The following is a 13026-nucleotide window of genomic DNA, read 5'->3' as shown; positions in this document are numbered from 1 at the left end:
CTAGGAATGAGAGAGCCTCTTCATTTTTCTATGTATAGCGGTAAAAGAATCAATCAATTTTATGTCCGCTTTATCGTCGTGAGGTTATGTTTTGCAAGACATAACCTCTTCTAATTGAACTGCTCAAGATTAGTCACATGTTTTTGCGAAAGATAAACGTTAATAGAAATCATGGGCAAGAAAAACAAAGGAGGAGGTGGTAATTTGGGAAAGTCCTTAATCAGAGATCGATTTGGAGATCGAATCAAAAAAATTAAGAAAAGCGGGAATGAACCATCTATGGTAAGATGCTCGATTTTTTAACCTCTTTTGCGTATCACATGTCTTTCTTGGCAAATATAGCACGTATAGAAATTAATATTTCGGAAGGATTTTATCAAAAGTATAATTTGAGAAAGCATTCTTTTGTTTCACTTATATATTTGATCATTGTGATATATTTCTTGATGAGAGAAATAATCTACTACGCTCAGACATGAGCAACAGGACTGAAAGAAGAAGATACATTTTTTAATGGCTCATTAACAGCTATATTTTGTAATAGTTTTTTTTCCTTCTCCATTTTATATTTTTCACTTTCTCCCCCTTTTTTTGTAATAGCTTCACACTACCGAGATCAACGATGGTTATGATTGGGGTCGACTCAATTTGCAATCAGTTACAGAGGAAAGCTCGTTTCAAGAGTTTCTATCAACTGCTGAACTCGCAGGTACAGAGTTCAGTGCAGAAAAACTAAATATTAAATTTGTGAAACCCAATAGTGGTGGCTTGCTCTCAAAGAATGAAAAGGAGAAAATATTAGCATCACAGGAAAAAAATAAAGGTCTTGTTAAAATACCCAGAAGACCCAAGTGGGACAATTCCATAAATGCCCAGGAATTACACGCACTTGAGAAAGAGACATTCTTGGAATGGAGACGTCATTTGGCCATGTTGCAAGAGGCCGAGGGATTGATATTGACGCCTTACGAGAGGAATTTAGAATTTTGGCGACAATTATGGAGAGTGGTAGAACGCAGTGATGTAATTGTACAAATTGTAGATGCGCGCAATCCATTACTCTTTCGTTGCGAAGACTTGGAACATTATGTTAAAGAAGTAAATCCTGATAAATTAAATATGCTTCTTCTTAATAAAGCAGATTTCTTAACGGACGAGCAAAGAGAGGCATGGGCGAAATATTTTACAGACATAAACGTACAAGTAGCTTTTTTCTCTGCTACATTAGCAGAGAAACAAAAGATACAAGAAAAGGATAAAGATGAAAAAAATGAAGCAGAATCAACAGATGAAAGCGACACTGATCATTATGATAAAGAGAACGAAAGTAGTCCTGATGAATGGAATTCGGAATTTGTCTCGGAATCGGAATATGAAAGTGCGGAGGATGATACCGTTGACAAAATAGAAACTCAATGCATGATAGAAAATTTGAAAATCTCTGCAACAGAAACGAAACACGAAAGAAGAGTAGTTAATTCATCAAAATTACTAAACAGGGACAATCTCGTGGAATTATTTAAAACAATTTATAATAATGATAAGACATACACTGACGGAGTAACGACGATCGGTTTAGTCGGATATCCAAACGTCGGAAAAAGTTCCACCATCAATGCCTTGCTCATGGATAAAAAGGTTTCCGTATCTGCCACACCGGGCAAAACCAAACATTTTCAAACGCTTTATCTGGAAAAGGATTTGCTGTTATGCGATTGCCCGGGTTTGGTAATGCCAAGCTTCGTTTGTACAAAAGCGGATATGATTTTGAATGGTATATTGCCGATCGATCAAATGCGGGATCATGTACCAGCGATTACATTGCTGGCTACATTAATACCTAGACACATTCTGGAGGATTTATATGGTTTTATGTTACCTTCGCCTGAGGGAGAAGATTCGGATTGTGCACCAACCGCAGAGGAGCTTTTGAACGCGTATGGTTGTATGTAATCATTTTAAATTAAAAAAAAATCTTCCCTCTTCCTTCCTCTTTCCTCTCCCCAAAAATGCTGAAATTAAGATCTAAAAATTCTGTTCCAATTTTATATTTATATCTCACTTATAAATGTTATATTTTCGTGCTTACATATATTTATAGTAATTATAATGTATATTTTTATAAACCGAGATATTATATCTTTTTGTAGATAATAGAGGTTTTATGACACAAAACGGCCAACCGGACAATCCACGCTCAGCAAGATATATTTTAAAAGATTTCGTTAATGGTAGATTGTTGTATTGTGTCGCACCACCGACCTTCGAGCAAGAGACCTTTCACACATTTCCACCGCGACGTCGTAATATATCTGAGAATAAGCACGTACCACCCCGACTGGCCCGCGTAAATAAAGGATATCGGATAACGACGAAAGACTTGGATCAAAAGTTCTTCCAGAACGCACACGTTAAAAAGATTCGTGGACCCGTGCTACAACATTCTACAATGTAATGTCAAAATGGTTTTATTTGAAAAGTCGCTTATATACATATAATATTGCGACATAATAACCATATATAAGTTCTATTAAAGTGTTGGATTCTAATAATCCTAAGGATAACTCCTCATACGATCGAAATATATATACACTATATACTTACTATCATTAGAGTATCATGTTTGTATATAAAATTCATATGATTAGTACAATTAATTTTCAGGCACGCGGGATCAACGGTTAGTTTGACAGAATCGATTGACGGTCATTCTGACAAGAAACCATGGAAAGTAAAAAACAAACATGTTAATAAAAATAAACATGAGAAGACCCGAAGGATATACGCTCATCTTGATCAACATTGAATATAAAACGTGTGAAAAATCATTGTTTTGCATTTTCTGAATTTATTAGCTTTGTAACAGCTACGTTATGTAGCTGTATGGTTGCATATAACACAACTCTCTCTCTTCTGCAACACATTTAAATGTAATTATATATATATATACACACACACACACACACGCACTACACATATTGCAATATTTAAATGTATCGTACACGTGTATATGTATACATATATATGTTAAAATATATAATTGATTTATGTATTTTATACCTTCTGAATTTATATATACAGATATATTCTTCCTTTATTCTCAATATTTCTTCGTTTCATGTCTAAAGATTGACATCATTCTACATTTTCCATTTAATCGTGATGTGATGTGAATTTCATAATCGACTATCAAGTTCAACAGTGGACTGTATCAGAATTAGATTCCGCGGAAATAACCGTCAAGTAGGAAGCACAAACCGATTTTTCCGTTCAAGTTAAAATTCAATCCACTTGATTCAGTGGATGAATATATGTACGTGCAGTAAATTATACACAATTCAATTTGTTATAAATAGTTTCGAATTTGATGAACACCGGATTCCTGATGATTTTCATGTTGATGACGGATTTTCAATAAAATAGCACAGTGTGCAATATTGTTCTTACGAATTTAGATTCAAATTCATGAAGTAGTTCATCTATATCATTGTCTAAGTCTTCGCTATTGGCCAACTGAAACACAAACATTTGCACATTATCAAATCCGAAGTAAAATCTTCTAAATATAGAAAAGAATGTGTGTTCCAAATATTAAAAAAAAAAAAAATGTGATACCACTGTCACTAGTTCGCATATAAGAAACGATCCTACTGTGGCCTCTTCATGATTATCCTGAATATCAATATTAATCAAATGAACAGGTTGATTATCTTCTTTAGTCCTAGATTCCATGCATTCAATTACTTGATCATACACGCGTTCTTCGCACGTAATTAGAATATCGAACTTATCCTTGGATAATTGAAACCTTTCTGGTCTAGGTTTTATCCGACGATTCCGATCTAACATATGTAGTAAACCATTCTGTGTATAACTGTACATTCATTGTTAAGGAACACTATAGCAAAAAATATAAAAGCCATTATAAACAAATCTACTTTTTTTATTTAGTAATAATTTAAATTAGCAGCTTAATGAAAAAAACATTACAAAACAATAAACAGATTTATATTTTTAATATTGCACACATGAAATATTAAGACTTATATTTATAAAAAGGATACTATTGCTTGTCTTTCATTAACAAATCATTGTAGATCTCATCGTATGAAGTTCCAAAGTCATAGATGTTGGGACGATCTGGCGCAGTACCAGGTAATTTGACTTTATCCCCAGTACCAAACGATTTCACATTAAATCCCTTTTTGCTGAAACAATTATATTCTTATATAATATTCTGTCAATAATTTGCAACAAGCCTCGTGTCACTCATCAAGTATACGTGATTCTTTATAATAATTTTTCCAATTCTTTGAAATTTTTGATTTTCATAAAACTTCAAATCGCTTTATATCTCGCCACGGAATATTTTATGAGATATAATTCAAAAATTTAAAAATTTCTGGGGGGGGGGGGAGAAAATCGCTGCGTACAACGCGGTAAATAAAATTGTCGATTATTCAAAGTTAATCGCCGTTTTAACAGATTAAACGTCGCGTAAATGGATCGACCATATGACCGAGTACCTTAGGAAAGCGTGCGCCTCCATACTTCTGTTCATATTACTGGAGCATATCACGGCTATGCTGATAGAATTTGGCGCTGGCATCCTCGCGTGAATTTTTATTAATCGTGAAAGAGCCGTAATAAAGGAGCCGTATCGCCTAACCAAAGATAATTTCACGTTTGAAGGTTACGTCCGAAAATTACGAAAGATATATCTGATACGCGAAGTACAAATCTGTAATCTTTTTTTTTCTATTTGAATCTAATTGGCCGTAATAGAGGCGTAGTGTAATCCGATCATATGTCAACCGCCGCGTCTCTCCTTTTTGTCTCGGCTGCCAAAACGAAATTCTTTTAAGAAATTCAAAGTAATCCGGATCCTCAACCCGAACCCGAACGGTATGGCGACATCCGCGACACACGATCTTTCAGAATCACATTCGGAATTTTTGAGTTCTGTCGATAAAGACGAGAGATTGTCCTTTAACGATATCTATGAACAAATAAAGGTAATACCATTGACGGGAATACCGATCAAAGGTAAGTTTCCTAGATAAATTTTTCCTAGGTGAATTTTTAAAAACGTTCTAGGAACTTTTTAAAAGTACCTGAAAATCCAGTCCAACTGTGGATATTATCGATTATTGATATGTATTTCCATTGTTGATAAATATTTACATAATAATGCATTGTTAAATTTATAATTTGTTATAAAGAATACATCACATTAATAATAAACTATAAAATTGATATGCGAGAATTTAATAACTGCGACTTCCTAAGTTATCGATCTTTTAATTGATCAGTCGATACTTTGTCGACAAGAAACTAAATTAAATTACGTATTTACGAATACAAATAAATAATTATTATTTTACAAGTAAAATTTTTCTTTCCCTTGTGTATTCTACAAGACAGTATAAAAATAAGTTTATAATATATAATTATATAAATTTTATAAAATATATAAGTATTTAATATTTTGAAATAACGAGGTTTCTTTTGTAAGCACATAGGGTACGTTCGGAAACACCGCCGAGTAACCTATGTATCGTCTTATCCTTGTTTAACATTCGATAAATGTCGTCGCAGTCTTTCCAAAAAGTTACATGATGCACATCTTGAGCAAACTTCAAATCGCTTGAAGTTATTTCAAGTACATGTGAGTTGAATGTATGCTTTGTTTCGAGCGGACAGAATTTCATCAAAAAGTGTTTCGTGATTTATCTTATCGCATGAAAGAAAATTCTTCGGCAAGTACCTCATGTATATAAATGTACTCACCCATCATTCTGCTCGCCGAGAAACAATGGTCGTTCGAAAACTCAAAGTTTGTAGCTCGGTAAGTAAAGTTGACACATGTCAACTGCATTAGTTACATTATGCATTATATCATTCATCTGTACATATACACGTGCGCTTTACTTTTCGGACATCTCATTTTCATTAAATTTAATTTTTCAGTTGCTGTGAAAAAAAAATTTATATATATTCTCTTATATTGCCAACAAGATTCATTTAAATAAATTCGTACTAAAGAATGATAGAAGCCTGAATAAATTCCAAGTCTCAATTATTCCCGATTATATCTAAACTTAATATTTTATATATATATATATATATATATAATACAACATATACAGATGAAAATAAGAAAGTTTAAAGCAGGCTTAAATTACAAAGAATTAAAAGATTGTCATTTAGCCAAACTGTCTATCGTGCCAAAATATTAAAGAGCGAATATTCGAATGATTTAATTTTTCTCTGCATAAATGACTCGCGAGAAGCTTGAACGGTTTCTAGATTGGCGTCGTTCTGCTAAATCACATGCGAAATTCGCGTTTTCGCGCGCAGCGAATCGGGGAGAATTAAAGGGAGTCGTCATTAAATTGCATAATGGTCGGTCGCGGATCTGTTACAAAACCGCGAAATAATCACTAGCGTCGCGTATATCTCGTCGGAATACCTCGCCACGTCGGGATACGCGACTCGAAGCGCGACTCGATGTTCGACGAAGATTGGCGAAGATTGCGTGCCTCGAGCTCGGGGGCTCGAATTAAGGCGGGGCTCGGGCTCCGAGGGGCTCGAGCCCCGGGTCCTGGGTCTCGACGAGACTTCAATTTCGCGCTTGGTGATTCTCGCAAGACTAGTGTCCAGTGTCGCGATCCTCCGGAATAGATTCGGTTACCGTATATTTCGAGAGAGTTGCGATCGACATGCACAGAGCAAAAATTGATTATGCGGTAATAGATTTCAGTAATAGATTTTTCACAATTACTTCAGTTTTCTTAATCGATTTCTTTTTCTGATAAAATATATCCTTAACTTCCAAATAATTGGCGAAAAAATTAAGGACTCCTGATGAATTAAGTTTAGATATAATAAACGGAAATAATTGAGACTTGGAACTTATTCAGGCTTCTATATCATTATTTGTGAATTTATTTAAATGGATCTCGTTGGCAACGAGGAGGATATTATAAAATTTACCCGACGAGTAGTTCTAGTTACTCGTATCGCAGCATCCGTATGCGCTCGTTTCGCGAATCGTCGATGCACGTGCACCACACACTTGTACACATAAACGAATTGACGAAACCAATTTAGATCCACGACTCGTCTCTTTGTACGGCCCATAATAGCGCGTGTTATGTGCTTCGCTGCACCTCGCATGGTGATTGCTTTACTAGTCCACTTAGATGGAAATATTTCATAGCGATTTTAACGTTGCATATCGTCGACGATTGACGGTAGGCTTTTCAACTACGCCAAATACGGGATATAATGTATCGAGATATATTTTTTTACGTATCGCGAGTTGTTAATGAATTAATTGTTAATGAATTAATTGCGACACACACACACACACACACACACACACACACACACACACACACACACACACACACACACACACACCCAACACGCGCGCGCGTACTAGAAATAACAGGAGGACCGCTAAATATGGACTGCACAATCGATTGTTCGTGCAATCGACGGTGTCTTGCATGATACTCGTAAATTACATTCTGCGAACTCGATGCCGAAAACGCGCATCCGGATATGCTCATGGATATTAATGACAAGTCAATCCTACGGCCATGAGAGCTTACGTCTGACATCCGACGGATATCATATGCATAAACGAATAGTCAAAAGTTCTTCTTATGATTCGTTTTGCAACGTTCATTAAATTATCCCTTCTTCTCTGGATGTATACGTTCCGCGTTCCGAATATCAATGTCACGTGTCGCGTTCTGCGCTATCACACACCTATTTGTCTTCGTGTCGTTTTTCGCTTCGATGCCAAATTTACAGAAATAACCGCGATATGTCACTTAACATTAAAATCAAGTGGAACGAGGCTAAGATGGATATAGTCCCTGACGTAATCGCTTAAATGTCTGACTAAAACTTGGAATTTTTAAGTTGTATAAAAAGATAAATACTTTGCATTTTTTATTATTTATGCGCATCTTGGTAAGCCAGATGTAATAATTTAACCAAAACCGGATATGCATGAATAATGAAATATTCCTTATTAATCCTAGTTTTGATATTTCTTGTGCAAAGAAATCGCACACACATTTTAATATAAATAACAAAATAAGTAAAAATAGCTCTTTCGATTTCCTTTTAACTTCTTTCTAACTTTGATTTATTTTTGATTTATTTATTGAAGACTTTTTTCGCTGTCACGCGATATCGCGAGGACTTTACAGATTACAGATGAAGCAACAAGAGATCTCCATTATTAATTTCAAGTTAGCTAATCTCTCACAAGGATTAAGAGTAATAAGAATTGATAAATCGCAATTGAAAGGAAAAGATTATCCTTCGCACCTGAACCGCATTAATCGCGGATTGGCCAATCTCATGTCACATCGATCGATTCTGTGAAAGTCTTCTGGGGAAGTCGCGATCGGTAGAGCGGAAACGACGACTCTTCTGCAGGAGGAGGACGCAATGCGATTGCAAGAGATCCATCGGATATATCGGAACTCTGAACGAAATTTTGTAGTCGTCGAATCGAAAGCCGTCGTTTTCAACTTGATAACTAGAATTTCCGCATATCGAAAGTTAGAGAAATGCGATTCAAGAATTTAATAGAAAGGAGGCCTATGTCAATTGAGTTTTCATCCAACTTTTATAAAGTTGATTTATATAATAAATTTATTTTATTTTTAAAAGAGATATTAGATATTAAAAATTCTTAAGAGCGGGAAAATTTTAAGACAATATCAATTGACTCGCGAATCGTTTGTTCAAATAGGCATGATTGTGAAACTGGATCTTTTATTGCAATTTTTGATTTGAGCAAAGGGCTCTCCACAGTGCCGTGAAAGCGCAAAGCAGTGAATGCACAAAGGTCATTAAAACGGTTCGTGATTCGCGTCACGACTTGTCCTCGATCGGTATGCAAGCATCAAGTATCTCGCACCGAGTTGGCTTCGACATTGAGGCAGCTAAACGCTTCGAAAGCGAATCTCAAAGGTTGCCAAAGTCTGTAGAATTGTGTCTACTCCGGTATTTGCTTGGCTGACATTAATAAAAGCGACAGTAATAATAGTCATGGTAATTTTGTTTCTAAATAGCTATAAAACCTGAGAGTAATTTATTAAACGCGAAAGAATATCATTATTTACGAAAATGCCGACGCGAGCAAAGTTTATTTTTTAGAGTTACTAACTTTGTACATCAATTGGTTGTTACGCTGTTGTGCAATCGACATTAATCTCAACGATTACAGATGTTGCTTTCTGATGGAAATGTGTAATTTTTCAAAACATAACAATTTTGTCGTAATAATATTTTCATTAATTTCCATTAATCTTATTGATTATAATTTCTAGTAATCCCTATTAAATTTTTTATTACTAGTTTGTCATGCGATATCACACACACACACACACACACACACAAATTATGCAACATTTTGCTGTGCCAGACTAAAAATTAATCGCTTGTATTTGGCAACAAAAATAAATATCTGTTTTGTCGCACTAAAAATACATCTCGTAAATTTTTAATATTTTAATAACTCTCGTCGAGTCGCGTTCGCTGTTGTTTCGTTTATTATAATGTAGCATCTAAAAAGCTTTTTATTATTTTTGGCTAAAACGTGATACTTGATTCGATGATAGATTCTGTTCACGTTAGAAATTCAACGACCCGCAACGTCTTTCGTGTGAATTAATGCCTTAACGCTTACCACGGCTATCGTGAGAGCAACGAACGATAAGATTACTATTGTAGGACTCGAAATAGTTGGCGTGTGTCCAACGTAGGCGCCTGGTTTTCGCTTTGGCGCTTCGTGTCTACCTTTTTCTTTTCAAAACTTTAACTACACCTTACAACATCTAACTTTAGACTATCGAGTGATTTAATACTTCAGTTACTACGAATTTATCAGTTGATACCAGTATTTATATCTTTCTATAAAGTTCTTTTTTTTTTTTTTTTTTGAAATTACTGGTCCATGTAATGCTTGAGAAGTGAATTATCAAATTATTAATTCCCTAAATTAAAAATGTTAAATTGAGACATAAACATAAAATCTTTTCTTTAACTTTGAAAATACCTAAGTTTATTAAATAGAACTTTACAAATAAAAAGTGAACATCACGTAATTTTGGTATATCCTGTATTCTAAATGTCGTGCACGTACCTATATTATATTACAAGTAGCAAGTAGCACAATACATACGCACAATATATACACAATAAATACATTCATGTACTTACATGTAGCTAGAGAAATTTTGAAAATAAACTGTCTTTTCCATCCGACCGCATGTAAATATTTGGTGGGATCAGATAAGGAAAGTACGGAAAGTATTTTTAATCGTCATTGCAAAAGTCGTGACGAGCGTGCAGACCTGCGTGCCACGTTATCTAATGATAACTTATCATCTCGCCGTTCGGTGCATTTCGCTATCGCGCGATTCACACTTTTCTTATATCTGAAATAATTGCGCTCGATACCTGAAACGCCTTCGGGAAACGATTTGCCGGCATATAAGAAGAAGTAGCGTGTGGGACTCGTATATAATAGAACTCGCGCGGTTTTTCGCTCCGTTACGTCACGAAGGTCACTCCAGACGAGACCACTTGAGGAGGAGGATCGTTGCTCCACGTTAGGTGGAGTCAGGCGCTTCTTTCGCGCACCTTTCCGCCACCTCGAGGGAGTCCCGCGGTGCGTCCGCGCGTGCAATCGCAATGCGACCTTGATGGGCCATTGCCCCAAGATCCTCATGGAGACAGTCGGTTCTCGTATCTCTCCGCTCCAGGAGGTGCACGGAGGTGCTCTCCCGCCGCATTAGGCCCGCCGCGCCGCGTTGCGCTTGCACGCTTACCGTTTCAAAATATCGTCTCGCGCGAGGGCGGTGTTGGAGAACGCTTTCAACGCTTTCAACGCTTTCAACGAAAAAGGCAGACCCCGTTTACGCGCATTTAAAGACACGCCCATACAAGAACGCGACCGCAACGCACGTTATCGTCGTCTCTTTAATAATATTTGATAAAAATAATTATTTAATGATATTATCTATTCCAGCTACATAAATCTACAGTAGATAGTAATCGATTATTTTTGCTTTTTAATTAACCATTTAGCTCATTTTGTATCTATAAAAATTGCTTCTAATTAAAATAGTACGTGGCAATGAAAATGTCCAGCCACATCGTGCAATAATAAGCAAACACACAGTACAGGGTGAAGTAGAAAATGGAATAATTAATTTTACTTTACTTCAACCTGTATATTTACCTGTAAGATTGCGGAATTAAATTTTTTGTAGAATAAATCTCGTCGGCCGACGCCCATTGCTATCGGTGACGATGTCGAGCGAGGAGTTACGCGTCGAATATGAACGTGAACACGTGAACAGCATCGCTTTCTCCGAGAAAGAACTCTTCTCCGTTGTAAGCGTGAAAGCGAGACTCGTCCTTAGAATCGCTATGCGATCCTCGCTTCTCGCGCGTCGCACGTTGTTCTCCGATAATGCATTCTTGTAACGCGATAAATTTGCGTATATAAAGCTAACGTGAACATCTTGTATGCGCCGAGCGTCCGGTAATTACCCAACGTCGTCAAGCGTCCGTTGATGTCGCGACACTCGTGTATATCATCTCGAAACTTTGTATCTCGCAAGATCTTAGCGAACGTGCTCGATCGACTTTCTTTCTTGAAAGCCTAACAAAAAGTCCTCCTTAAAGTCCTTAAAGTTTGTTTAATTTTACACTCGACAATTCATTAAAACTCTAAGCACACTTCTCCATGGGTAAAACATGCGTAAAAAATATATGCGCAAAAGTGTAAGTTGAAATAAAGAAGATAATTCAACTTGGTGGTTGGGATCTTACGTTATATGTGAGCGCTTCTTGCATATTCGCTTCTTACCGTCTTGTTTGTACAGTCTGTTATATAAGCTGTCCTTAGGATAAGCGGTGGTATTAAGAGAAATTAATAGAAATTTATTCTGCAAAATTTAATAGCTGATGTTAAAAGTCAAATGAAGGTTTGAAACGTGCTGTGTTGGAGGCATTCCGTTTTATTCCGGATATTTACATGGGATAATGTAGGTTGTCACCTCGTAATAGAAACAGAGAGAGAGAGAAATTTATTTAATTGCAACGTTAAGATTATAAACGTATCTTTCTATTGGTAAAGTCTTAAAGAATTATACATGTGACTATCCAGTACATGTTATATGTCCATCTATGTATGCCTTTTGCGCGTTTTAGACAAATTATCTACATTTATCCATCCGATCTTATAATGCGAGTATTATGCGTGTGCATCACCGAAAGCGTAAAAATACATTAGTGGCAAACGAAACGCGTGCCTTTAAATGGGTGCTGATTTACGCGTACGACTCGCAAATCTATTTCACCTTGTGTTCCACCGAGCGCACGGCCTAATTGTTAGCATGCGTTTTAACGCCTTGCGCAATTCTTAACCGACATTCCCGATCACGGTCGCGTAAGAGAAGTAAAGAAAGATAAAGATAGACCTTTGCAAAACTTACGAGGCGTGAAATCTTATCCGCGTGACGCGTGATTCGCGTGCATATAATTTCTTCGTCCTAGACGTTACTCGCGTCATTTTTTTTGTTTTTTTTTTTTATCATTGCGATTAGTACTGTAGTAGCTATGTCGCCGTGACAAACATAGATTGAGTATAAGACGCTTTTGTTTTCATTTTTATTTTCAATACAAGTATGGACGCAAGTAGTATGGACGCATAATCGTATTTAATCAGATGAAGCAAAAGACATGAAAAATATCACATTATTATTATTATTATTATTATTATTATTATTATTATTATTATTATAAATGACAGCATAATATTCGCAATGTAGTAATGTTGACAGAATTGACACAGACAAACGTACATTAGTTATTTCGATACGTCATAGACAAGATAGCGAAAGTATTAAGTTAAGTTACTCGATTATATAAACATAATCGATAATTCCACTCTTTCTTTCTTTTTTGCACATTTTTCACTTTTGA

At 35.9% G+C, this 13026-nt stretch overlaps 2 protein-coding genes across 3 annotated transcripts; one reads left to right on the top strand and one right to left on the bottom strand.

Annotated features, from left to right (window-relative positions):
- Positions 1–24: 24 nt before the first annotated feature.
- On the top strand, positions 25–3057 carry Ns3 (nucleostemin 3). Its single transcript, XM_011649329.3, has 4 exons — positions 25–282; positions 601–1945; positions 2151–2451; positions 2665–3057. The coding sequence occupies exons 1-4, from the start codon at positions 172–174 to the stop codon at positions 2804–2806; spliced, it is 1899 nt and encodes a 632-aa protein (XP_011647631.2). The 5' UTR covers positions 25–171; the 3' UTR covers positions 2807–3057.
- Positions 2453–4942, bottom strand: Ssu72 (Ssu72 CTD phosphatase). 2 transcript variants are annotated; one of them, XR_003096953.2, is made up of 5 exons: positions 4527–4942; positions 4065–4208; positions 3616–3874; positions 3061–3513; positions 2453–2913 (listed from the first exon to the last, which is right to left on the bottom strand). XR_003096953.2 is itself a non-coding variant. In XM_025220026.2 (4 exons), the coding sequence occupies exons 1-4, from the start codon at positions 4607–4609 to the stop codon at positions 3412–3414; spliced, it is 588 nt and encodes a 195-aa protein (XP_025075811.1). In that variant the 5' UTR covers positions 4610–4942; the 3' UTR covers positions 2453–3411. The 2 variants fall into 2 exon arrangements, 1 of the variants encoding a protein (XP_025075811.1); XM_025220026.2 differs by having other exon boundaries at positions 2453–3513.
- Between the last annotated feature and the right edge of the window lie 8084 nt (positions 4943–13026).

The sequence above is a fragment of the Pogonomyrmex barbatus genome, unplaced genomic scaffold, assembly GCF_055798465.1.
Source record: "Pogonomyrmex barbatus isolate J1 unplaced genomic scaffold, ASM5579846v1 scaffold17, whole genome shotgun sequence".
In the NCBI taxonomy this organism is placed as follows: Eukaryota; Metazoa; Arthropoda; class Insecta; order Hymenoptera; family Formicidae; genus Pogonomyrmex; species Pogonomyrmex barbatus.
Note: the sequence above shows the minus strand (reverse complement) of the source record. Positions and strands in the feature narration are given on the sequence as shown.